The sequence below is a fragment of the Sphaerodactylus townsendi genome, linkage group LG02 (assembly GCF_021028975.2).
Source record: "Sphaerodactylus townsendi isolate TG3544 linkage group LG02, MPM_Stown_v2.3, whole genome shotgun sequence".
Taxonomy (NCBI): domain Eukaryota; kingdom Metazoa; phylum Chordata; class Lepidosauria; order Squamata; family Sphaerodactylidae; genus Sphaerodactylus; species Sphaerodactylus townsendi.
In genome coordinates this window covers 53,899,594-53,927,217 of record NC_059426.1, presented here as the reverse complement: position 1 = coordinate 53,927,217, position 27,624 = coordinate 53,899,594, and the positions used below count along the sequence as shown (strand labels likewise).

The 27,624-nt window shown below is 39.5% G+C and overlaps 1 protein-coding gene across 2 annotated transcripts in view; it reads right to left on the bottom strand.

Annotated features, from left to right (window-relative positions):
* Positions 1-27,624, bottom strand: part of DPP10 (dipeptidyl peptidase like 10) — a 709,371-nt gene that overhangs the window by 2,772 nt on the left and 678,975 nt on the right. For both annotated transcript variants that reach the window (XM_048483325.1, XM_048483324.1), the window contains exons 20-25: positions 15,210-15,404; positions 12,954-13,008; positions 8,969-9,068; positions 8,684-8,742; positions 8,504-8,576; positions 2,261-2,334 (exon numbers count right to left, since the gene is read on the bottom strand). In XM_048483325.1, the coding sequence (XP_048339282.1) occupies positions 2,261-2,334; positions 8,504-8,576; positions 8,684-8,742; positions 8,969-9,068; positions 12,954-13,008; positions 15,210-15,404 (556 nt within the window). The remainder of the gene's footprint in view (positions 1-2,260; positions 2,335-8,503; positions 8,577-8,683; positions 8,743-8,968; positions 9,069-12,953; positions 13,009-15,209; positions 15,405-27,624) is intronic.

Sequence of the window (27,624 nt, the reverse complement as noted above, 5' to 3'; positions counted from 1 at the left end):
GTCAAGTCTCAGAGGTATGTCTCCAATGAATCCAATGAATCCCTGCATTCTATCATTCATAACTTCTAATGTCCATTTCCGCGGGGCTTCATAGCCTATCGCTTACCAAATCATACAGCTAGCTGTTTCTCAAAATCTCCTCATTTTTATACAGTGAACACAGGGTTAATGCACAAATTGATTTTTGAGCAAAGAGAGGAATAATTCACTTAGCAGCAGAAAATAGTGCTTGGGAAATTGGGAAGCCCTAATCCAGAGGGCTTCCAGGCAGAGCAGGGAGGCAGCTTAAAAAAAAAATAACTGGCTGCATGAAAGCCCTGCATAGGGCTTAACCAAGTTATGGACAGATGGTGTAAGTCTGAAGCCTCACCCTTGGGAATACCCCAGCTCCTCCCGCCTCGTGTCAGTGTCTAATTGAACAGCAGCACTCCTCTACAGCAGTGCCCACTTCTCAGTTTTGCTGCCATGGAGCTGAGGGATGCCCAGCTGCCAGAGGAGAGGCCAAATTCATTGGCATGGCCCTGCACCAGCTCTATCAGCCTGTTTGACCCCCATAGCATTGGGCCATATGTTATTAGCTAAATTCAGACAAAAGAGGCAATGGAACCACCGATTTGTTTGTAAACATCAAACACTTGGTTTGTGGATGTTCTAATTCAGTTCTGTGTACAGAATCCTGAAGTGGGCCAGAAATAGCTATGGATGGTTAAAAATGTAGGAAAGTTGGGACTATGTTGCTCCAATTTTTCAATCTCAATTTTTACCTCTGTATTTCTTACTTAAAGAAATATCAGTGTAGAAACATTAATAAAATAAAGTTTAAGCCAATGTAGCCTATACAATAATGGACAAGAATAATAGAAGTCTTGAAAAAGCAAATAAGGATAACTCCAGACCAACAAAAACAGTGAGTTCCCTAAATTACAGTTATTTTTCCTATGTTCAAGCAATTTCCATCTGTTCATGCAACTTCATCTTCACTGCCATTTCAAACAACCATGTGATTATTAAGGACTGGGCAACATAAATCTTGAAATTCACATTTAATAAACTGTCTTGTCTTCTTCTTTCTTGGTTCCATTTCATTTTTATTCACAATCCTTCCAATCAAAATAGTGAGCACTTGAAATATTTATGATGCATAGACTCCTGGTACTTAATAAGTAAAATGAAAGCTGAAAAATCTCAGGTTTGTCTCAGACTCCAACTACCTTTATACATGGGTGCAGTCTACTAGAAGCATCCCTGCACATTGTCTGCATTGTATAAATGAAAAAAATGTGCAACTTGACACATCCTGTCCACTTCATTCAGTTTGTGTTAGACTGGAGGGATGGAGATGGTTATTTCTCTTCTTGCTACAGCTCCCAATGTCATACCCCATATAGTTCCTGATGATGTCCCAAGCTCCAGTAATAAATTATCAGAGAGACACTGGGGCGGGGCACTGGAGAAAGAAAAAAGTAAGAGAGATCTTCCACAAATTTGCTCCATTTTTTGGAGCTAGGATTCAACTTAAGAAATACTTTTGATCTTTAAAACTTGATTTCTAGAAATTGAGTTCTTAATTATGGGGTACTTGAAAAGGGTTCAGAGAAACCACATATTCTCGTTGACAAAAATATACATACAAAATGGCTCATTCCTTATTTTAAAAAAAGGTTTCTATATTTTTTATGTTGAATAGAACTTCTAAAATATTTTGAAAGCTTATTTAAAATTTTTTTGAGTTTTAACTACTGTATCTGTAAAAAGGAAAGTGTTTTTGAGTTTTAACTACTGTATCTGTAAAAGGGGAAAAATAAAGAAATTATATTGCTCATTATACAAAAAGTTTGCTTCTTTTGAGCAGAATCAAAGGACATTTTTCACTACAAAAAGTGAGGATAATTTTTGGCAGTGCCCATCAGTATTATGCCTGACAGATACATTTCACCCTGGAGCAGCATTTTGGGGAGTTCATTGGGCTGCAGGGAGAAACAAAATAGTTCTGTTTCTCTTGTGGAAATGATTTCTATCAGAAGGAAATGACCTTTAGACTCAACTCCTTATTCCTTGAAAGCATAGGTGCATTGGTACCTCCTGTTATCAAAGACTTGAGTTTGTATTTTGATTGACTGAACAATACTCCAGCTAAAGAAGATATGACTTATGTTTTTAAAATACCTGTAGGAAGAAGATCACTGTGAAGCTACTGAAACTGTTTAAAATTAAAATATGTTGATACACAACACTGTAGAGACACCTTAGTATTACATACCTGCATAGTATAATTCACTCCAGCTTTTATTAGATGTTTAATTAGTTCTGCTGAATGCTGGAAATGGACTTTAGCTATGGGACAACAACATCGGAGTGTTAGAGATAAGCATTATTAATGTCAATCAGATCCTACAAATTAGCCTAGCACTGTGTGAATGCTTCCCCATTCCCAGACCCAGACAACTGTAAGAGTTCTATTCTGAAATTCAGGCATGCCACCACATACGCTTGATAATATAAAATATAGTTCCTTGGTAGCTCTGAGAACACCTTTCTTCTTTTTGTGGACCATGGTAGATTACAGTTTCAAACTCATCTTAGTTCCAACTCATTAGGCAGCCTTATATAAGACAGTATTAGTGAAACCCAAATTAAAACCACTGATTTTATTTGACTTAAAAGGGAGTAATTCCGCTTAAGTTTGAACTATGTCAGCACCTGGACCTCTAATCTAATGTTCATAACAGAGGAGAAAATCCCTAACATAGTTTCAGGATAAGAAAACTTATCTACCTTACAGGGTAACTACTATCTAAATGTGGTTATTATTCTTTTAATATGCTGTTTGAAAATATTTCATGATGTAGTACTAGTACATTAATACAATGCAATATTAGCTGAATTTGCAGAAGGAAAAACAGCATGGTTATTGAACATGTCATTCTACAGGCTTGATGCTCTCTCCTCCTTCTCCTCCTTCATCATCATCCTCCTCCTCCTCCTCCTCCTCATCATCATCATCATCCATGCTATCTTAGGTGCCTTTCGCACATGTAGAATAATGCACATTCAATCCACTTTCACAATTGTTTGAAAGTGGATTTTGCTATTCCGCACAGTAAAATCCAGCTTCAAAGGACATTGAAAGTGGGTTGAAAGTGCATTATTCTGTATGTGCAGAAGGGGCCTTAGAGTCACAATGACTCCCTGATGCTATTATGGTGCACAGGGAATGGTTGAAACAAATTTATAATAGCTATACTTAATTGGATATATGCAGTGGTGGGATCCAAAAATTTTAATAACAGGTTCCGATGGTGGTGGGATTCAAACAGTGGCGCCGCCACACACACGCACCTCCAGTCCCTATTGGGCAGGGAGGTTGCTTTAGTAACCCCTTCTCGTCACTCAGAAAAAATTAGTAAATACTTCTAGAGAAGTGGTGAGAACTGGTTCGATCCCACCTCTGGATATATGTTTGCTCTTGAAATACAACATCATCTTGACCAAAAGAATTTCAGCTGGGATTCCCATTCTTAATGTGCTTGTCTATCAGGACAGACCAAAATGTTCATATCCTACAGCTCTATTAAAGAAACGTTTGAGTTAACAATACATGCCAACATTCACGATGCCATTATCTATATTTAATATGTACATTTGTGTACATTAGGAGAAAATAACGGTTATGTTTTAGTTCTGGTCTGAAGAAGTCTATAAAAGATAAACACAATCTCATATAGCATCGTAATTTTATGTGCCCTGTGCTATGATATTTGAACTAGATCTGTGATTATGCTCATCTTGTCTGCATTTTCTGAAAGCTAATTAGCTGCTATACATCCTTATGCCTGTTATTTGCTCATTTGCATAGCTGTAACCCACTTTTCTGAGAACTTTTTAAATGTTGTCCCCTTCCTCACTTTTCAAACCAAGGTGGACTGCTAAAAAGCATTAAAAACAACAATAACCCTATTTTAAAAGTTCCTAATCATGATTTCTGGCTTGATCCTTAGACTATATATTAGATAAGATTAGATAATCTTTTAAAACTTATTAGAGAAATTATTTTGTGATGTTAAAGTAATTGCCTTGTTTGCTTAGCTGAGTAATTTTTTAAAAAGTTAGTAAGGTCATTTATAAAAGGGTGTATTTGGATGAATGTCCCTGCTGAGCCAAACATTAACCATTTACATTGCTGAAAGAGCTTCAGTTTTTATTAAGAAAGTCAGCAAGGATGAGCATATATTATTGGTCAGACTATAAACAAAGTAAGCCGTTCAACTGAAGGGAATGTTTGAAAGATCTGATTATTTCCCCAGGGGCAGACATATCCCTCTTCTCTATAAAACTGATACAATCCTGAACAGACTGAATGATCACCTCTTGTATCTGTCCAGTGACAGGGCAGAGTTGGAGGTGGTTTGGTTACATATCAAAAGGATCCAGAAGAAATATAATAAAATAACAGCAAATATTTACTGTTCAAAAAACATTTACAGCTACGCAGCTTCACTCTGACAAACAGTGGCTGAATGTTTTAAATACAGATGGACAGTCATCGATGACCCAGCTACGAATGGGGCCTGGCCTCAAGGCAGGGCCTTATATAGGCTCTGGCCCGGCCCCATTTCCATGGTGTGCTCTCTTACCTCACGAGAGCATGCCAGTCGAACTCACGTCAATCTTGCCCTTATCAGGGCAAGATGATTTCCTGCAGCTGTCTGCGCATGCGACTGGACTGGTGCGCCTGTGCAGTATGGGCCGCGATGCCGGCCCTCTACACAGGGTCAGGAAGACAGCCTCTCTGCCGGGTCCCCTCTCCCGCAATGGCAGCCGCGTGCAAAGCGCAGCCGCGCTTTTAAAATACAGATGGACAGTCATGGGGAGATTTAATTCATTGCCTGCTTACTAATACCATATATTTAAATTATTGTAAGTCACATATTATTTATTTTTAGGGATTTTAAATATTATAGGCAGCTACTTTGGCAGTAATTGAAAAAGCAGAGCATACGGTTTTAAAATAAAATGGAACTACTGACTTAGTAGTTGAGATGAGAGTAAAATCTTTCATTTTTCACTAAGAGATTATCAAAAGGAGAGGTAGAAGACAGCCCAACCCTGGAGAAAGTGTGCAATGTCCAAGGATGGTGCTGCAGCAGCATAACCCTGCCTTCTCCAAAGAGTTTTGGGGCAGCACAGAAAGGGCAAAAACAGAGAAAAAAATCCTGCTGCCCAGAAATCAAATTGAAGCAAGAGAGTTACAAAACACTTTTTTGTGTCGTAATTCTGTCACCGGCATGGGGGGCATTCCTGGACTGAAATCCCTTGCTTCACCTGGGAATTCCCCACATCAGCATGGAATTTTATGCCCCACAGACACTGATACCACATGAACTTCCAGGTTCAGGCGCTGCAGAATTCTGCAGCACCCACTGTCCACACATTTTCCCACTTTCCTGGCATATTTGCTCTTTAAACTGGCAAGATGGGCACCCACATTGGCAAGACCCTGCACCAATTCCACAATGGATTTGCCTCCATGTGCCCCCCCTTGGGATTGGGTTGTAAGAGAAACAAAAAGAGTGTGCATAAATAACCCAGTCCAAAAATGAGCCTGATCTTTTGTAAGTGGAGTGTTTGATATCTGAGTAACTAAGCAGTGTGATCTATTCAGAAATTGCATTGTTTGCAGATGTCATAAAACTAACTAAAATACTGTGTCTGGGGGGAAAGCTGGGGTCGCTTAGCAGTCATGACAAGATTAAGCAACCAGGGTATTTGAATTCCAGGAATGGTAAACACCCAGCAGATGAGGCAAAACCCTAATAAGAAACATTTGCATTAACTAAAATAATTTATCTCTTTAAACAATTTGAATTATTACAAGATATAATGATTTTAAACTATTATTTGTAAAGGTTACAAAAGAAAAGAATGAGATACATGACATAGTATGAATGAACAAGTGTATAAAGCTTAATACCCAGTAGACATGGGCTTGGATAGTCCTGAAAAGTAAAGAAGTGTCATTGCCCCAGACCAGTACTCCAATGAAGACATGAAACCACATTATGGGTTTAACTAGTTTGTTCAAATTAGCTGATTTATGTCATTAATTAATTATGCTAATATGGCTGCCTTTTCTGACACATCCACACTGACTCCAGGAAACAGCAAATTCTATCATTCAGGGATAAGTGGCTTCACATCAGTTCCAGAGCACCTCTGTTTACAACAGGGCTAGCTGGCTTGAGCTCAGAGGCACTGATGCTAGCTACTGGTAGTTCCAACCCAAAAGAGATCCAGATAGGCTGAACCAGTGTCAGGTTTTTTTGCTATTTTTGCTCTCACCTCAACCTGGGGGAATGCTCTGTCTCGTGAAACTTGGGCCTGTGAGACCTGATGTACTTTCACAGGGCCTGTAAGGCAGAGCTGTTCCTCAGAGGTGTAGCAAGGGGGAAAAGTGCCCAGTGCACTGCTGCATCCTCCGCCCTGGTACGCCCCCACTCTGGAACACTTCCACCCTGCCCCCACAGGGGCACACAACCAGTGCTTCATGCATCCCCGTCTCCTTGGAGCTACACCTCTGCTGTTCCTCCAAGTTACAGTTGAGGCAGGTATGGTTTTCCATCATGTTGGTCTCCCTCTTTTTCATCTACCTTTACTTCCCTACTGTAGATTATTTTTATATTGTGTGGTTTTGTTGCCATCTGGTTGTAGATCATGTTTTAAACTGTTGTATTGTATTTACTGAACTGCTGGAAGCCACACTGACCTTTGAGGGGAAGGGTGGCATATAAAACTAATAAAACTAAACTAAACTTGGCACCAGCAAACATACTAGTTTTTAATAATCTTTATATTTTTAAATATGTTATATTTATTTTATGATGCTATATTTATGTATATTGGTTGTTGTATTTCACATCCCCCAAGTGGGCAGGGAACATTTTAAAGCAATTTAGTGTAACTTTGTAAGATACTTTGAACACTGACTATTAAACTGAAACAATTTTGTTGTAGTAGTCATAGTAGTTATTTGTTATTGTTGTTATTCAAATGGAAGAATTCAATGAATTGATCTCTCCTGCTTTTTCCTACAGCTTCATACACTACCCCATAAAGATGTTAAAAGTCAGGTGATCCTTGGTAATAAAGTATAATGAAGAAAGAAGAGGGAAAGCAGAAATTCCCTCCATTCTCTTGTGTGAGCTTTTCTGGGTGCATTCTCAGAAAATTATTTTTCTGTTTTCAGAAGGGTTTATGGATAAGGGAAAATGGTTCTTTCCACAGATCTTCCTTCAGGCTGCAGCATGATGCACTGTATTCTACACAAGTGCTGATGATCCCTTAAAAATTGGCAGTTCACACAATACAACTCACAAAAATAAAGAATTTGCACAAAGCCATCACTGTGCTGTCTGACTGAACGTGTGTCATTGCACACTTAGTTCATTAACACCTTAATGTTTACTAAAAGTAAGCCCACAATTTTTAATTATTCCTCATATCTGGTGTAGATTCTGTTTCCTGTAAGAGACGTGCAAACAGCAGAAGCAAACAGTGATTGGAATCCTATGGAGAGGAGAAGCAATGCTGCCTCTGCCCTCTGTATGCCTCCTATCAAAAAGTCAGATATGCCAGTCCTTAGACAGCTGTAGTAACAAGAAGGAATGAGTTGCCACCTAGCTGGTTACACATGCTATGAAAGGTGATGGGGCAGTACTGTAGAATGGAAAGAATCCATTATTTGCCAGAAGGATGTTTATGAGGAAGCTGAGGGATAGCCAAAGAAGCAGACTAACAAGTGTACCATATAATACTGATGGGCTCAGCACAAGACAGTTACATATAAGTGAATTTATCCTAATAGTTGTGTTAACAATTGCATCTTGCTGTGATTGCATGTTGGATAGAATAAAGTTCACATGATAGTCATATTTTTTTCATAAGCTGAGTATATGAGATCTCATATTTTTGTGCATGTGTGTTCACATGTATACATGTATCTCATGAAATGCATGTCGACTTTCTTCAGAGGAACAAAGAAAATACTGGGCAATCTTGATATAGATCACTGAAAATATGCAGCTCTAAAATAGGGTGAAGAAAGAAATATTGCTCATCATAAAAAGTATACTGTAAGATGTTGTATTGCTAGTGTTGTTGCAAGCTTCTGTTTGCCAAGGGCAAAACAGGCATTAGTTTAAAAGCAGATTAAATATTGATGTTATCAATTATTAATGCCTATTGGCTTTCACTAATAACATAGTATTTTATGAGATGTAAACAAACTGATACTTATGACTGTTAAGAGTTACCCATATTCAATTAAAAGAAATGTCATCTGTTAACATCTAAAACTGACAATTGAGTCTGACAACTGGATCTCTAGGGGCAGACAAAGCTCAGCCTTATCAAGCAATGCACATGCTTGCTCCATACCTATCTTTTTCTGTACTTCTTTGTGTGACAAGCTGAAACTGCAAACAGAATGGCTTTTATAAATACTTACTATCAGCTGTCCCATGGACGATTAACAGATTTCCTTCCTTGAAGCCATGAATATTGTGCAGTACACTGGATGCCTTTAGTAAAAGATATACAGACAGGGAAACACATAGCTGTAACTGATACACATTTCAAACCCCCTTGCTATCCCATCCATTCATGCTCCTCACTGCAGCTAGTTTACCTGATATGCATTTTCCTCCTTAGAAGGAAGACCCAGATATCTTTCTGAAAAAGCTGATGCTGTTCAGGGAAAACAGAAATACACTATTTCAAATTGTTTTCAGAATAGGAGTGTTGGCACTTTGGGGCCTAATTAATGGATGAATATAAACGAATAGGGAATTTATCAAGTTGCCTCCAATAGTTCCATTGCCAAAGAGTTGACCCATCATGAAATGCATAAATATAGAAGGGGAAAATCCCACTGATCTTCATGTTTATGAACAAGTGTATACAAAATACTCACCATATAGTCTCATGTCTGTAATTGGAGCAACCACAGTTCCACACTTGAAAAGTCTTTCATTGGACTTCAGGATCATTGACGCAATGTATCCTCCATAGCCCTACAAAACAAGCTATTGTGAGTTCAATATCTGCTAACTTCAGCCTTAATGAAACTATATTTTAGTTGGCAAAATTACATGTTGCTTTTATGTTTTAAAAACAGTCTAAGTAGTTTACAATGAATAATAAACATTCATCATCACAACAATAAAAACACAAGAAAGCAAAGGTTCAAACAATATCCAAGGTACAGAATAAACAAATAAAAATACTGGAAACTCTCATGAAGACACTCATTAAGTTAAATGGGCAGCCCAATCCACAGCCCCAGGTGGCTATGGATGGTGCTGTTGCTGCTGCTGCACAGCACCATCTGAAGGTGACTTTCAAACTGGCACTGGCAGCTGCTGAAAAGTCCTCCATAGGATTAAATGATTTATGCTGCCCAAAAGGGCAGCATCAGTCCAGACCTTGGTCTGCGGTGTAACTGCTTGGAAACCTGGGATGAAAGCTAATTCCCCAGCTCATCCCCCCACGCGCATACTGATGCAATCAGCTGCCAGTGCCTTTGCTCCCTCCACCAGCAGGTATACCCCTTGTGTCTGCAGAGAGGGAAAATGCATCAGCACAGTCCATACAAGCTCTACAAGATAATTCCTCCACACAGAGAATTGGGCCATAAGTTTGGCAAAAAAATGGAATATCTATTCACATCATCGTCATGGAAAGTGTTCTGCAGTTTGGCCACGATTGCTGAAAATGCTCTGCTCTTAGTAGATGACAATCTAAAATCTAATTGTGTGATGGAATTTGAAGTAGGGTTCAAATAAGTATTTTGTGATGCTGAGAGAGATATTTCCCACTGAATTTTATATATGCTGATGCTGTTAATGACAAAGATTTTCTAAAAATGTACATGTACACTAATAGTGATTTGTAACAGTCAAGTGTAGTAGAACTTTAAAGACTACCAAGATGCCCAGAGTGTAAGTTTTTGAGAGTCAAATATTTGACTCTCAAACTGATAAATATATGACATGTTATCCAATAGAGGGTAATGGGTACTGACTGAGGCAAAAACAAACAATCTCAACTACCTTTATTCTTCTTTTCATTTTTAACTCAGGATCAGATTACACTGGAGATCCATGATCTGCACTGTGTAGCATGTATTAAAGGAAACAACTCCCCCCTGCCACACATACACCAGTGGGATCAAGGGTAACATAATGAATATGGTTATATCTTTCCTTCCATGCCATTTCCCAAGAAAATCACCCTTCTACAACGGTTCTAATAGACCCGGGGGGGGGAGGGGAGGAGAGAGAGAGAGAGAGAGAGAGAGAGAGAGAGGGAGAGAGAGAGAGAGAGTTCTTTCCCTGCTTTGGAGCACAAGCAATTTCACTCAGAGGAGTGATAGGGAAAAAAATTAACCCTCCTGCTTCCATCTTCACATTTCTACCTTTCCCATACATGCACACACCAAAATTAAATTTTGAGATTAATTATGTGCTGTAAAATCCAAATAAGTGTGATGTGTAGTCTGGACCTTAGGTATTTCATTTCTCGCTAGTAATATTTAGAAAAATATTTTTTAAAATAAATCCTTACATTCTGCAGTGAGTCTGATTTTGGTAAAATATAAACATTTAAATAAAGATGTCTAGGACTGTGGCTGGTTTGAAAAAGAGAAAGGAGATCTAGTGAATACCAGAAGAACTAGCTCTGTTGTATGAGCATAATACAATCATCTGAGGTATGTATAATACAGCATGGCCATGTGCTTTGGAAAAGGAAGATGCCCTGTCATACTGATTGAGACATCAGCAATTTTAATAGACTGCAAGTAATGTTCTGGGATCACTGAAATAATGGAGTAGTGTTTACTTCAATTAAAGTATTTTATTTCATACTTAATGCATGACATCTCTACTATTGTGCACACAAATGCTTACAAATTTCTGTAACATTTAATATGACATTTTGAGTTAGGAAGAGCACAAACAGTGAATGGTTTCAAAAGCTACTTTTTATATTGTACAAAAAGAGCAAACGTCAACATCTGAAAGGTAGTTGAGTTCTAAAAGCTGTTTGAGAGAGAGAGAGAGAGCTGTAAGAATCTATTTAACTTTTTACTAAGGTGAAACAATTTGTCTGGCTCTTCTTTTTAATGCCAGCAGCAACAGCACCCAGCAGTTGACAGACCAGCCAATGATATCTTGAACAGATGCCCCCCCCCCCAAAGATGGTACTCATATCACGGAAGAACCACCACAAATCACCCAGTGGAGAAGGATTTGCATGTGGCCAAGGGCACTTGCCAGGCAAACCTGTGCCATAATCTGTATTAGTGTACCTCATATAGGGATTGCTCTCACACTGTGTGTTAGTCTTTGACTACATCTGCTGAGGGTCAGCGACTGGATTACACTGGGACAACTTCAGATCCCTGAGGGGCCACCCAACAGTCAAGTGAAGTGGAGTAAGTGCTGGCATGCCAAGAGAATTTCCTGGTTAGATACTAGAAAGGCCTCTCACTTCCTTCTCAAAGTGGCCTTTTTGTTGCATTGTTTATTGGATGTCTTATGTCCCACAGTCTCTTTAGCCAATCTGTCTTGTTTGGAACATGCTTTGGTTTCCACCAGCTCATTAATGTCATTCTTGCAGCTGTTAGCAAGTTTAAAACCACCTCTTCAGCTACTGGATGGATGGCTTTAACATAATTAAGCAAGAAGATCTCAGGTTTTATATTTTTAAACCATTTTTAACCTCATGAGTTTACTGAGGGACAGTGGTGAAGTGAAGTTAACATCTATACTGATAACTGAAAATAAATGCAGTGGTACTCATATCACAAAAGGCTTTGGTTTGCATGAAATATTTACCAGACAGCTATTTTATATTTTGGGAAGGAGGTTGTGGGGAGTTTTTTTATTTTTCTTTTCTTTTGTACAAACAATCTAAAACAAATGTCTTGTGTTATTAGTTGGATAACTCAAATACAGGAAGTTATTTGTAACCTTTAAATATAAGCTTAATAAATAATTAACTTGAGACAGACAGACAGTAAGCAAGCAAACAAGCAAGCAAGCAGAAAGAAAGAAAGAAAGAAAGAAAGAAAGAAAGAAAGAAAGAAAGAAAGAAAGAAAGTAGGCAATTCAAAGGAACCGTTCCTCATGAGAAACAAACAACCAAATAATTATATCTAAATGAATAGCAAACCAAATAATTATATCTAAATATATCACGAACAAGTTGAGGATGCCTCTGAAGATGCCAGCTATAGATGCAGATGAAATGTCAGGAGCAAAAACTACCTGACTACAGCCACACAACCCAGAAAACCCACAACAGCCAGTTGATTCTGGCTGTGAAAACCTTCAACAATACATTAAGTTGAGCTTTCATGCAAATGAAATTTGCTGCAAATTACAGTTTGGGGAGCATAGTTTGGAGTGCGTGTATTTTTGTCCTTTTTAGGGTTTAGTCTTTACTGCACTGTTGGGGTGTCAACACACTGTTTAAAGGATTAAAAGGAGATGTTTATTAGAGAACCACATTTCAGATAGGAAAGTGAACAGAGATAGCCAGCTACTACCTTGCTACCTAGGGACACTTACAAGAAGGAGGGAATAAGATCTAAGAATATCAGTCTGCGGATAGACAAGAGGTCTCTAACAGACAGAGGTCTAAAGGACAGAAGGGTCTCTAACCCTACAGCCCTATCTAGCTGACCACTTGCCTGCCCTTTGCTGGGTCTTCTACTCAGTTCCTTTGCATTCTAGACATTGCCACTTCCAACAGTCTTCAAGTTAGCAATGTTTGATTGCTAACTTCATCTTAAATCATCTTATTCACAACATTTTAAAAATATAACATTCTGAAAGGGAAAAAAATGATGTGAATAGGAACAGGCTACTATGTTTTACCATCCTGAATTTTACCTTTCCAAATATGCTCAACCTGTTAGAATCAATGAATGGTTGTTTCAGCAATGATCTGTAATAAAGAAAATAACATCACATTATCCAAAAGTCATGATTTGGCAATGTTACTGACTGAAAGAATTACTATTTCATTACAGAGATTTACCGCCCCATCCACGAGCTGGGCATCTGGCTGCAGCACCACAACTGCACATGGCCACCTTACCCAAAGTGGCATGGGGAGATCAACAAAACCTCCCCACCACTGAGAAGGTGCAATGGGCTGCACTGCACACCAGCTAAAAGGCTGGGTTAAGTGTGGACTGCAGTCTGCTGGCATACCCCCATAAAAGGCTGGAAGGGAACCAACTAATGTCGGCACATCCCCAGGTCCAGCCCTGCTATGTTGGAGGCAGCAATAGCAGCGGGGCACTGGTGCAGCATTCAGTGTCACATTCCAGACCTGGGGGGTGGCAGCTGCACACCAGCCGAATCACCCCTCTGCTGGGGTAAGTGCCCTAGGAAGGTTAAACTTGCCAGTGTGGCCGGAGTGCTGCTCCTGAAGAGAATTTGCCTCCCTCATTTGAATGGGGTTCTTAAACAAAGAATATAAAATAAATATTATTTTGCTTGTGGCTTGCAATTTTTAAAAATCCTTATAAGGTCCTTTCTGTACAGCAAATGTAAAGCGGGTTGCAGGTGGGGTAAATGAACCCACAGTTGCCCCTGGCCATTTGTATGGCTGGATGCCCCATGGTCAGCAGGCACATTGACCGAGGCACACGCATTCATATGAAGGCACTTCCCCCCCCCCACTCACCTCCCTCTGCTATGTAGCTATGAAGCCTAGCAGGCATGGACCTGGCAGGCATGGACCTGCAGGCATGGCTCCCTGTGCCCCTCTGTAGCTATGCAGCAGGGGACTGAGACGGGGACTGAAAAAAGGGAAGCACAGCCAAATAATGCACTTCCCGGGGCAGCTGTTCACTTGGCCGCAGCTGCAATCCACGTTAAAATGAAAGAAGTGCAGGCAGTGCAATTCTTGAAAAATCCCGGTGGGTGGGGGAACACAGAGCAGACTCATGTTAGGAGCAGGATACATGCGGTCCCCCCTCCCAATATGGGTTTTATACCTGCGGAAGAGGCCTTATACCTGCTGGAGTCTATATTTTTAACCTGACAACCTTCACAATTATAAATTATCTTGCAGAAGAAATTTAGTGGCAATATAAGTTTTTTTTAAAAAAATTAATGAGACTGCAGCCTACAGCATCATATTAGTTGCCCCTGCATAGGACCCCAGGAAAGAAAAGAGCTTATGAGAATCACTCTTTCCATCTTAATCACATAGGATCAAAATACGATTCAAGCATTGAACTTTGACTAGGATGAAAGAGGACACACATCATGAGAAAAAACTTTGAAGAAATTTATATGTTTTTTTTTTGCTTATATGTGGTCTCTTTTTCAGATTTACCTGGCATAGGAGGACAGATGGTGGTCAGTTTTAATCACCAAAAAGATGCCATTCTGTCAGGCTCTCTGACAGGCCTCCACTCATCACCAGACAAAATCTGGCAGCCACACACAGATTAATGCTACATGCTATAGAACAGTATGGAATAAAGGGGAGCTCCATTAAACTGCCATAGTATACAGAACAAATCCTAGGAGGAAAGGCGAGGGGTTTTATGATATTTCTTAGGAACAGATCTACTGGAATCATATAACTAGAAAATAATTGTCAAGAGATTATACACAAACTAGTATAGATTATTTGAGTGAATGACCTTTAGGTGCAATTACATTACATGACCTTTAGGTGCAATACATGTGAATGACCTTTAGGTGCAATACATTAATGCACTGGCATATTATTTTAAAGCAGGATGCTCTTCTTGAAAGTAGGTGTAATCTTCAAACATGGGGTAATCTTGTATAAATTGTGATAATAAATTTGAGGCATTTGTACAAACCATCTGGAAAGTATTCTTGGTTATGCCATGTTTCAGTCAATAAAAATGCCAAAGGTTAAAAAAAGCAGAACATACAGACCATGGCCATTATTCTGCTTTATCAGAATCATCAACTCAAGATATTTTTTTCCTTTCGGATTTATTGATTTTTTAACTATATTTTTCTTGCCACATTTCAGTGAGTCCTTGAATTTTTCTATAATGAGGCATTGCACAAAAAGCAACATCCGATACATTTCAATCTATTGTTTCAAATGAAGAAGGTATCAAAATAAAAGAAATGTTTCCACATACGTACTCTACAGCTGCTATCTGATCTTTCACTTCAATTGATCCTAAGGAACGGTGGACTTCCTGCAGAATCTTTAGTCCTTGGAATCCACTCCCTCTTCCATCAAACCGAGCTACGATGACATTATCAGAGTTGACAAGCACAGAATCCCAGTCCATGCGAAACTTATCTGTAACCAACTGGCTGCCTGGAGCTTCATCACTGTAAATATCAACACACCAGACACAAACGGACTATTGACAATGTGATGCACTTTGCAGTTCTTCAATATTTTATTTAACCTGGACAGCAGAGTTCTCTTAGAGTTACTTAATCCGGATGAATTATTGTCACTTTAATCTATAACAATACATTAACCACTGCTATTATCTCTTATGGGAATAGTAAGGAAAGAATAGCTTCTTCAGCTGTACAGTCACCTCCTTAGACCAGGAAATCAGATATGCTGTCCTTGCTTCATCAAGGAAATGTGTGTATACACACTGAAAATGGGCAGGGGCAAAGAAGTAACAATCTCACATAAAAATGAAAAAAAATAGATAACATTTTAAAAAAATAATCAAAATTAGAAGCAAAGTTTTGTTTCTGTTTTGACCAATGGCATTTTTCAGAAGTTGAAATACGTAGGCAGCTTGTCTAAATTTTGGTAAATCACTAACTTTCTTTAGTACCAGTGCTGCTTTGCACATGGCTGATGATACAAAGGGAGAAGTAAGATTTTAAAATAGTTCACAGAAATCAGCTCTTCAAGCCAAATAGTCTGTGGGATCGCATCCTTTACCAATTTCCTATTCACAGTTTTATAATCACAGTTCCATTGAGTATGCAGCATCAAAACAGCGATAAAGAATCTCCAAGTGGATCATAGATGTCCTTGCCATGTTTCTGTTCCATGGATAGCCAGATAGCTGGGGTGCGTGCCTTTGCGCGGAGGCAAGGTTTTTTTTCTTTTTCTGTGCTTTTTCTGTGTTTGTGCTTTTTTCTTGTCTTGCAGGACAACCCCACCCCCCACCCCGGCCATGATACAGCCCATTTCACCTGCATGGCTCCGCAGACAGGAGCCAAGGAAGGGTTTTTTTAAAAATAATCATATTATGTGCGATTCTCGTGTTTTAATGCGGCCCATAGCCACAGCCATTCACTTGACTGTGGATGTCAGGCACGTTAAAATTAAAGAATCGTTCATGGAAATTGTTCAATGGGCTAACTGGAAGGATTATCCTTCATGTATAATTGTAGAAAATATAAATACAGTGCAAAAGGCACAAGCTTTCCTAACAAGGAACAAAAAGATGCAACAGTAACTGATTATTAAACAGTAAGTGGTCAATTTCACTTTGGGAATTGTTTAAATATAGTTGCTTTTTTTCATTGTTCTTGACAATTATTATCTCCCCCCTTCTTTTCTTTGTCTTGATTACTTTCTGAACTTCTCTCATTCATTTAATAATAACTGATCATGAGCTGTAAAGTGTTAACTTGTCATGTGACCGGGCTAAACCACATAAATAAGGAAAAAGTTATTCCATTATTTAAATAGATGAACAATGATGTTATATGTATACAAGAAGCACATATTTTTAAAAAGTGAGGAGAAATATTTAAAATGTGATGAATTGGGAATTTTAACGCACATAGACATCACACTAAAAATAGAGAACAATTTTTGAAGAAATATTATGTAAAGATGATTTAAAATTAATAGGGAAAATATATAGACATCTGTTAGTGTTTAAAACTGAACAAGAAGAGGTTTAAAAAGTTATGATTAAATGAGCTAAGAATATTGGAAGGAATATTAAACGTGAGGAACTGAAAAATATTAGCAAATACTAAATGAGCAAGGACCTTAAAGAAAATTTCTGTAAAATTGTTTCATAGGTGGTATCTTGCTCCCATAGCATTGTCTAAGATATATAAGAATTGTTCAGTGATGTGCTGGAAATGTGAAGTAAAAGAAGATACTTTCTTTCACCAATGGTGGCAATGTAGGAAGGTATGAAAGTATTGGAAATTAATTCATAGTGCAGGAAATCATGAAGGTTAAATTTGAAATGACTCCAGAATCAAATTTGTTGGGATGAAGCAGCAATGAAAAGATAAAACAAAATAATGTTCTGTTTCTGTACTCGGTTACCACAGCAAGGATTGTTTTAGCAAAAAGCTGGAAACTACAATCAACTCTCACTAAAGAAAAATTGATAAAAATGTGGAAGATAGTTGAACTAGATAAGTTGACCTGTCTGTTGAGAGAAAATGTTCAAGAAAAAAATAATGCAACTTGTTCCACTTTTGTGAATTGTATGTCAGGATAACTTAAATTTACCAGCAGTAGGGTTAGAAGACTAAGAATGAATGTATTTAAGAATTTGATAGTTAAAATGGACAGCAGGGAAATATACTATGTTTAGAATTTTACATTTGAGTTTGAAGAAAAAGGTTAATGGATATGTTTGGTTTGGTTAACAAATACTTTCAAGCTATTTTGTAATGTTTGTATCACATTTTGTAATATTGTATACTGTTTGTGTTGCATTGGAATTTAAGATTAATGTTGACATTGCCTAGAATTTAAGATTAGTGCTGATACTGTATTTTAACATTGTATGTGTTGCGTTTGTATTAATAGATGTAATAAAGTTTTTATTTGCAATAGGCAAAAAAAATTCCCATTGAAATGACACACAAGTTTCCTTGACACAGGATCCCTATTATACAAAGGTGAAGATATGTGAGTAGTCATCTATCACTATTTCAATGAGGTTATAGACCTAAAAACTGATATTGGTACATAGGATCTCACACAACAGGAGGCTTAAAATGAAATGAAGGTCTAGGACCCTTTCTGCACGGGCCAGGAGATGCAGGGTGCAGCCAGTATAATTGATCCTGGTACAGCCCCTGGGCCGTTTGCACACTCCCATGCGATCGACCCCACGGCTGCCATGGCTTGTGGATGCATCTCTGCACAGATGCGTGTTCTTTAAAAAAATGTACCTTCTTCCATACATAGCCACACAGGGATGAGGGGGCAGAGGGCCAGTCACCCTGCGGCCATGGCTGATGCCTCAGGGGCCAGAGGGCCAGTCACCCTCTCCTACAGAGCTGCACAGGAGGGAAGGTAATTTTTAAAAGGCACAGACAAAAGTGGTGGTTGCTGCCTGGGGCCCTTTGCTCAGCCTCGACGCCAAGATGGAATATTTGAAAAGAATTGCACATAGTGTGATTGTCAAATATCCTGCCTTGGGGGGTTCAAAGTGGGATTGACCCGGTTTAGGGTCAGGAACCATGGCCAAATTCCCAATGAAAATTTAATCTAGATACAACCAAGTTTCAAAATAATCGGGACCTTTTCATCCAGGTTCCAGCATCCTCACTGCAGCATGTTTTTAGTGAAGACATTTAGCCCTGTCCCTTGGGTAGGTGCCTGCTGGCAGGGGTGCAATTGTTAAGCTAGCAGCACCAAAATTTCAGAGTATCTTTAGGAGATCCTCCTGATGATACCACCCAGGTTTGGTGAAGTTTGGTTCATGGGGGCCAAAGTTATGGACCTTGAAATGTATAGCCCCCATCTCCTATTAGCTCCCATTGGAAACAATGGGGGATGGGGCACGCTTTTGGGAGTCCATAGCTTTGGTCCCCCTGGACCAAACTTCACAAAACCTTGGTGGTATCAGTAGGACACTCTCCTGATGATATCACCCAGGTTTGGTGAAGTTTGTTCATGGGAGCCAAAGTTATGGACCCTCAAATGTGTAGCCCCCATCTCTTATTAGCTCCCATTGGAGTGTTTTTTCCCAAAAAAGGTACATATACAAGCAGGTCGAGGAAAATCCCTCAATAAGGGGGGGAGTGCCAGAAATGGGACTGACCTGTGTTCCATGGTTCAACTGTGAGGAGATTTCGAGGGAACCTGACTATCCCAGGATTAATCGCCAGTGAAGATATCACCCATGTGGAGTTCCTGCCTAACCTGGGTTTGATCCCACCCTCACCCTGGGATAATTGGCCCATGCAGAAAGAACCAAGATGGCATCACAGTTTCTGACTTCTAATAACTACAGTTCACAATACTTTTTTTTTTGCAAACTAACTCCTGGAAAATTTTAGTTTGTTTCCTGGATGAAATAAACACTGACTCTTTGAGGAAAGTTTCTTTTTGTTTTGCTTTCAGAGTTTGGGAAGATATAAAATAACAGTAACTCATTTTGTGACTGGGGGACAGAAAATTCTAGAGTGGGAGGAAAAACGCATCAAAGAGACTGATGCACTGGTAAGATGTTTTTATTATCATTATTTCAATGACAAAGAAATGTCAATTTTGAAAAACAAGCTTATTATTATTTCTAATCATGAATCAAGTAAATAAGCTAGTTAGCAAGAGCCAGGATAATGTATGTCACTGAAATTAAAATAAATGTGAAATTGCTTGCATAATCTGTGGAGATGACATTGGACAGCTTGTACCAAAAAGACAGAAATCAGTTTAAGTGAATCTAAACTTAACAGTCAGTGTGACATAGGATAAAAACAACAATCATATTCTTCAATCAGTTTTGTTCTGGAAAATTTTCAACTTTTGGACAAGGAAATAATCCCTCAGAATACCTTTATTACATTGTTATTTATTTCATTTACACCCCACCTTTCTCCTCAATGGGGACCAAAAGTGGCTAACATCATTTCCTTGTTCTAAATTCTATCATCACAACAGTCATATGAGGCAAATAAGACAGAGTGTATGACTGGCCCAAGGTCACCCAGCAAGCTTCTATGGCTGACTGAGGATTTGAACATGGGTCTCCCTTTTCTGCTTTACAGCAAGACAAATATCTGACTTTTCATTATGTTTTCATAGTGGATAACAATGTTGTCTAGATAGAGCGGCCGCAACTTACCGCAGCAGCCATTGCTGGTGGGGAAGGGACAGTCTCTGTGATGCTCCCTCCCCTTTCCTGGTGCCTTGCAAGCTCTCCAGAGCTCGCGAGGCTTTAGGCTTGCTAGGCAACATGGGCCTGGCAGGCTTCAGAGTGCAGAGCAGTGCCGCTGAGCGCCCTGACGTCAGGTGTGCTGAGAAAAAATTAGGTGTCTGGGGGACAGCACTTGTGCTGCCCAGTACACAGATCAGAAGATCAGATCCCCATGCTGAGCCTTACGCTTGGTTTACCTTGAACCAATTTTTGGCCGTTTCCGCACGGCCGCCATGCGCCCCCACGCCGCCAAGAGTTCTGCCGGCATGGGGGCGCAAGCCCGTTCACACGCAAGCGTGCGAGCAGGCCAAGCAGAGGCCCCCGCAGGAGAGGCGGCTCCGCACGGAGCCGCCTCTTCCCCCTTCTCCGCCCCACTCACGATGTCTCCATCGTCGCCTGCTGGCCATGGAAGCCCCGCCCACGCTGCCCTCCGACCCCTGGAGGTCAGAGGACAGTGATGGGCGGAATCCTACGCCAGCAGGCGACGACGGAGACATCGTGAGTGGGGCGGAGAAGGGAGACAGCGTCTTCCCAACAACAACCCTTTAAAGGGTTGTTGTTTAGGGCGGCCTGACACCGCCCTGGGGGGGGAGCGCAGTCAGGTCAGCGCTGCTGCATTGCAGCAGCACCGCCTGTGCGAACGGCGGCCTGGGGGCGGCGTTTTTACCGCCCCCAGGCCGTCGTTTTTGGGCCGTGTGGAAACGGCCTTTGTTAATAAAATGTTTTTCCACTCTAAAATGTTTGCAGTATTCATAATTTCTCGAAAGGTTAGGAGGGCTATCAGCGACTTCTCTCAGGCAGCAATATGTTTTAAAGCAACTTTCAAAAATCAGGTTGAGTTTATGATCACAATTTCAAAGCATACACTATTTATTCAAGTGCAAGATAAGTTTTTCCCCCTATAACTATGTGATCAAAAAAGAGGGAGTTATCTTACATTTACATATGATTTACTGTTGTGGGCCAAGTGTTTTAAGTGAGCAGAAGGTCAGTGAAGTGCTCTTCTACACTATTAGCAGGCATGCAAAAAAAACCCCTTTTAAATCCAGCTTTCCATGTTACCCGTGACTTGGAGAGTACTAGCAAAGGCTGTCTCTGAACAAGAACAGAATTTCCCAATTACTTCAGTCCTTCCACTGTGTATGTATATGAGCAAGTGTTCAAGGTTGCACAGGGCGGAATTTGAAAGACAGTCTGCACTCTTAAACAGGAAAACTTTATTGCTACAGGTTATTCAGCTAAAACACAAGAAAAGGGAAATACCTATAGTGCCTGCTGGTTCAAAAGAACAAGAAAAACTATCTCACTGAGTTAAACTTGACAACACAGAAATACGATAACCATTCCACCCGCAGCTACTAAAAGCAATGTCCACTCTTTTTTTTCTTTATAAATAAATATATAGTAAGTGCCAACTAATATTTGTTCTGTTAATTCTTCCCCATATGGTAGATGCCACCAGGAATATAAATTCCAAAAAAACCCACCCTTTATTTCCTTTTGGTAGTATGTACGAGCTTATAAGGCAAAGTGGATGGCCTACGTGGCCCTAGGAAATTAGGGTGGGATTCCAAATATTTCTTCAAACAAAGTAAGGTTTTATTTATAACTGATAGGTAACTTTAAGGTTTGAAGCAAAATATTTACAAAACCAAATCAAATCAAACTGAGGTAACTAATACTTTAAGGACTTCACACAACATAAATCCACTCTGACATTTTCTGACAGTTTCTCTCTCATAGTACTCTCAGACTCTGTCTTTATTTTGTCTAACAATTTATTGAGGCTCTGACTTTCTCTGTGTAGACTCTGACTTTCTGACTGACTCTCTCACAGAGGTTTGATACTCTATGGCCCTTTCCGCATGGGCCATATACAGCGTCCCAGGAATGGCAAAAACTCCATCCCTGGGAGACCGTTCGCACAGGATGCATTGCTGCTTCGCAGCAGCGCCGTCCTGGCTTTCCCCGGGCGGCATGAAGCCGCCCCTGAAAACCTCATTCAATGAGCGAGGTTTTCAAAAAACAGTGTGTTCCCGCATGCGCAGTGCGAACCGCACCGCCGGGAAGATGCTGTTTTCCCCATTGGCTCCACTTGCCATCTTGTGCAGTGTCCCTCTGGAGGGCTGCAGAGACCTGCCCATGCTGCCCTCCAACCTCTAGAGGTCGCATGGAGCCACATGGAGCCGCCTCTCTGGCTGAGGGGGAAGTGCTGGACGCTTGCACGCTAGCGTGCGAAAGGCCCCTGAGCCTCCACTGGCATAAATTATGCCAGTGGAGGCTCGGCTCCGCACGTATGCGGAAAGGGCCTAAGACTTCTCACTCAGAAACCCTCTGCCATGCTCACAGAGCTTTAACTCCCTGACTAGAGTTTTGACATGCCCAGTCCTTCCATTCTGAAATACTGTCACCTTCTATCCTCTCTGACACCTCCTGCCAGTCCAGCACTATTCTCCCACATGCACACTCTAGAATAAACCAATCATATCACTCTTTCATATCCCTCTCACCCCCTCTATCTAACTCAGTTCTCAGTTTAAAGTCACACACACACTAAAATCATTACAAGAAGATTTTGTACAACATCTCTCCCTGAAAGCCCACAAAGTATATGCAAATCCTGACCTTTACCCACTCCATGTAGAGTAATCCAAATTTTGTATTTGAACAGACACTAATATTGACAAAACTGTTGTTTATATAAATTAGTATAATTATTTTCCAGTTTTATACTGATATAATTAGGTTTGCCATGGATGTTTATGTTTCAACCCCAGCCTCTTGTGAATTCTCTTATCTTGAATATTTATAAGAATGTACAGTTTTGGACATCTGACACAATAGATACAACTTTCAAATCACTTGCAGCTATCACCTCAAATGCAATACTTTTAGAAGGCGGTAATTCACATATTCCATCGCAATTCATCAAGTGGGGAGCAAATAAGTAATAAGAACTCAAATGAGACATGAATGTGTGAACAAACCTTTAAACTATATAAAAATAGGAAATATAGAGGGAAACAATGGACCTGTAAATATATGAAAGAAACAATGGGGTGGTGTGAGGGAAATGCTTTCTCAACACTGATGAATATTCCAAATTTTCAGGTCTAACACAAGGCAAAGAATGTGCAGATGACATTCATTTGTTATTTCTATGGGAAACATCTCACAGTAGTACGTCGCTCAATTTCAGTAGAAATCTGAAGATTCTACTTTTTCCTAATCCTTATGAAGTTTTTTGTTGCTTGTGCTTCTACATCAGCAGTTCTTTTAACAGTGGAAGTCTCCATTTGTTGCCTGGTCTACTAACTCAAAGCAAATCAAGTGTGAGCCTGCGGATATTAATGATTTGTGTCTGATGAAACTGCTATGGTAGCAAGATTTATAAGCATTCGGAAACTCTGCTTAAGCTGATGTTCTTTTTTAAAGAGACAGAAGTTACCAATTATAAACCAAAATTCCTGCACCTTAGCAAGTAATCTACATGCTTCCTGCAGTCTAATCCTTCACACCTTAGACAGTTCTGTGGAAATGGAAGTTCATCTCTCACTGTCACATCCTTCTCACAAGAACCTTTTATTTTAGTCTGCTTATGAAACTTTCACCATAATCTCTGCTATTTAGAGCTGAGAGGCGTACTTTTTAACACTAATCATCAATCTGCTCTACTTGAAATCTATATATTAACTGATATACCATTAATTATACAAGTGTATAAAGAAAGTAGTGAAGGAATCCTAAAACAGAACAAAAAAGCTAAACTCCACCCTCCCATCCCTTACATGCTGCATGTAGATGTTTTATTTCAGCGTTTATTGTCAAGCCCTAGTGAGCCTTAGTTATCTAATGGATAACAGGGCAGCTGCTCTGGCCCCCCACTTGGGAGGGAAAGTGCCATGTCCCACTGAAGAAAGGGGGGAGGAGGCTAATGCTCCTGCCTCCTATGCTCAGGCAGCTGTCTTCCAACAGCAGCTCCCACCCACCTCACATGGGATGAGGGCCACCTCTTGTTTGGACCAGTGGTGAGTTGGCGGTGATTCTGCAGTTCCATCCTGGACTTTTGCCCAGGGTCCCACAATCACTAAGACCTGCTTAGCCTTGTTCTGGTACTGGAAGTCAGCTGCATTGAGGGGTGGGGAAAAGTTGAAATTAAGCAAACATTTGAGGTAGGGTAAGAAGGCTACATAGTTGATTTCCCCATGGCCCATGTGTTCCATTTTTTAAAGGAGAAAAAGCATATCTGACTACAGTTCTCGTACTGCCTACTTGAAAGGGCTATACACTGGAAATGGTTGAAAAAATACTGAATAATAGTATGATTAGTATGCTTACACAACTACACACACCTATACCATTTACAAGTATAGCAGACTAGCAATGAAAATGTTTTTAGCTACTTATAAATAGATACATCCAGATTTTTTTTTGCATTACATTCATATTCACAGCTCAGTCTTTAAAAAGCTAAATAAACTCTGCACATACTAAAATTTAAATAAGCTTTTTTCTCTGGGATAATTTAGTAATTAATAACACACTAATTACTCTATCCTGTTCTCTGAGAAAGTATAAAATAAAACGCCAGCTGCACACATTATTTTCCTCCATGCACGTATATTTCCACATACATATTTGATTCTGTGCAACGGAAACAGCAGTGTCCCCTGCAAGTTTAAACAGTTCTATGCAAACATCTATTGTTATGTCATCATTACATATACTGGGTACTGATCAAAGCTAAGAATACCTCTGCAGCTAACAAAGCTAGTAGAAATCAATATAAGTGTGTTATATTTAAAGCTTGGGCAGTTTTGTCTTCTGAAGAACATGCTGCTGTTAATATTGTATATGGTGTAGTCTTCACAGCATCTGTCAAAGTTTTTGGATGAAAGAGGAGGCAATTGTGCCTATAAACTCTGGTAGTTACTGGCCTAAATCTGGAGTAATTTCCATGTTAGTGTAAATAATCTCCCTGCATAAAGAGACAATCAAAGTACACAGTGAGGAAAAGAAAAACTTGTCTGTTTTTAAGATTAGTACTGACTAAAACTGACTGTATCCAATACTTTTTGTACCTTTTCAAGTAGTGTTAAATAATGGAAGTTGGCTTTCAAGGTGCACTTTCTACGGATTTCAATGGAAGGAGGTTAACTGTGTTGAGGGGGGTGGTGGAGAAAGAATGATTATCACCTCTCACTTTTATTAAACAGATTAAATGCTAGTCTTCAGTCTATTGCATACTACCAGGGAGTGTATCTGTCAACTTGTTAAATGAATAAGGTGAACATAAATGAGGAAAATCAAAGTCAAACTTTGATCCTAATTATATAGAAAAGAGATAATAATCATTCTTTTAAGCAATTACAATACAACTCTCTAATCTATAGACTAGTGTGTATGATACAGTTAAGAGAAGCTGTGTATGAAGAATAGTAGTCAGAGAGGAAGAATTAAAGAATTAGCAATTTTACAATGTATTTCACATACCATGGTGTTTGGCCAGAGGCATTCCTCCCATTGGGCAAAGTGGGCAGTTGCCCAGGGCGCCCCCTTGTTGTGGGAACCAAAAATGCAGGTTCGTTTGTGGGGTTTTGTATTTTCAGTGTTTTTCTGTTTTTGGCCTGCAGAGGGTGCAGTTTTTAGGTTAGCAGCACCAGAATTTCAGGGATTTTTCGGAAGATTCTCCTGATGATACCACCCAGGTTTGGTGAGGTTTGGTTTAGGGAGTCCAAAGTTATGGACTCCTAAAGGGAGTGCCCCATCCCCCATTGTTTCCAATGGGAGCTAATAGGAGAGGCTACACCTTTGAGGGTCCATAACTTTGGACCCCCTGAACCAAACTTCACTAAACCTGGGTGGTATCATTAGTAGGGCCTCATGAAGATACTCTGACATTTTGGTGCTGCTATCTTAATAATTGCACCCCTGAAAGCAGGCACCCTCCAAATTTCCCGATTCTCCTTTTAAATCCATGCCCTTCCTGCCAATGCTTGTTTTCTTTATTTCTTTTATTCTCTCAATGCCTAATAAAGATTTATTATTATTATTATTATTATTATTATTATTATTATTATTATTATTATTATTATTAAATTCACCCCCTTCGGCATGGATTTAAAGGGAGAATCTGAGGTCCCCAGTTTAAACATTGAAAGTGATGCTGTTTCAGGGTGGGGGAGAATCAACACCAAAATAGCATCACTTTCAATGTTGTTTCAAACACCATTGAAAATGATGCTGTTTGGGACTGGATTCCAGCATCACTTGTTTAAACTAGGGAGCCCAGATTTTCCTTTTAAATCCACCTTAAAAGGAGAATCTGGGGTCCCCAGTTTAAATAACATTGAAAGTGATGCTGTTTCCCACAATTGGAGGGGACTAGTTACAACACCCTAAAATGTTTTCATAGCCGTAATAAAACATTTTGAAAGCATTTTGAAAATGTTTTTAAACATTATTTCTGCTGTGTGGCATGGCCCATTTTTGTGTTCAGATTTGTGAGTTGGGGCATATTCTATAATGTGATGGTGACTTTGAAATGACCTAGTGGAAAAAAATCATTGTTTGGTCATGGTGGGGGAGGGTGGTCGCCCATGGGGGGCATCAAACTCAGGTTTTGCCCAGGGCTCCAGTTTGCCTAGGTACGCCACTGTGTTTGCCTGTTCACTGAAATGAACATGCCTTGAGCAAGTCCTGCCTCTTCCCTTTTAAAAAGGAGACACAAAATTTGACTAATACAAACTGATTAGGCATTGCTAAAATATATGTCCAGAAAGGCCAAAGCCATGTTTCCAGCTTTCTTCCTCAATATGCAGAAATGAAAGTTTGATAATTTCTAACAATTTCCTCTTTCTCCAGTTCTTCAAGAGGATGAAAAGTAAAACAAATAACTTATATTAAAATGCATCAAAGACTAATTTGTTCAGTCTAAACTTTCCTAAGAGAATCTGCTAATGCCTCCTAATATGAATTGGTTATGATTCAAAATTGTCCATGTTATCATGGTATTAGGTCTTCACAGTAGACTTCCAGCAGAGTCCAAAATGTTTAGCTTATTTTGAGTCCAGCAATTCCACTATTGTGCCCAATGGTAAGCAATTTAAAAAAAAACTTGCAAAACTTAGGAAGTACTTGCAGTATAAATTAAATGATGTACTAGAAACATATGAATGGATATGAACATATTGACGTTCAGTGTCAATATTTCAGGAGCTGCATTCTAACCTGATTTATAACAGTAAAGATTCCTGGAATGTCATTTAATGGTGAAATATCTGTTTATCACACATGTGGCACCAGACTGCAAAATTCATGTCTCATCATTTCTTACTGGTTATGATGGCTGTGGTACTCTGAAGATCTAACAGAGCCCTAATTTGCTCAGCCATCACTTTCAGGCTGTAGATTTTTGGTAACTGACATCATAAAAAGCAACTATATCAATG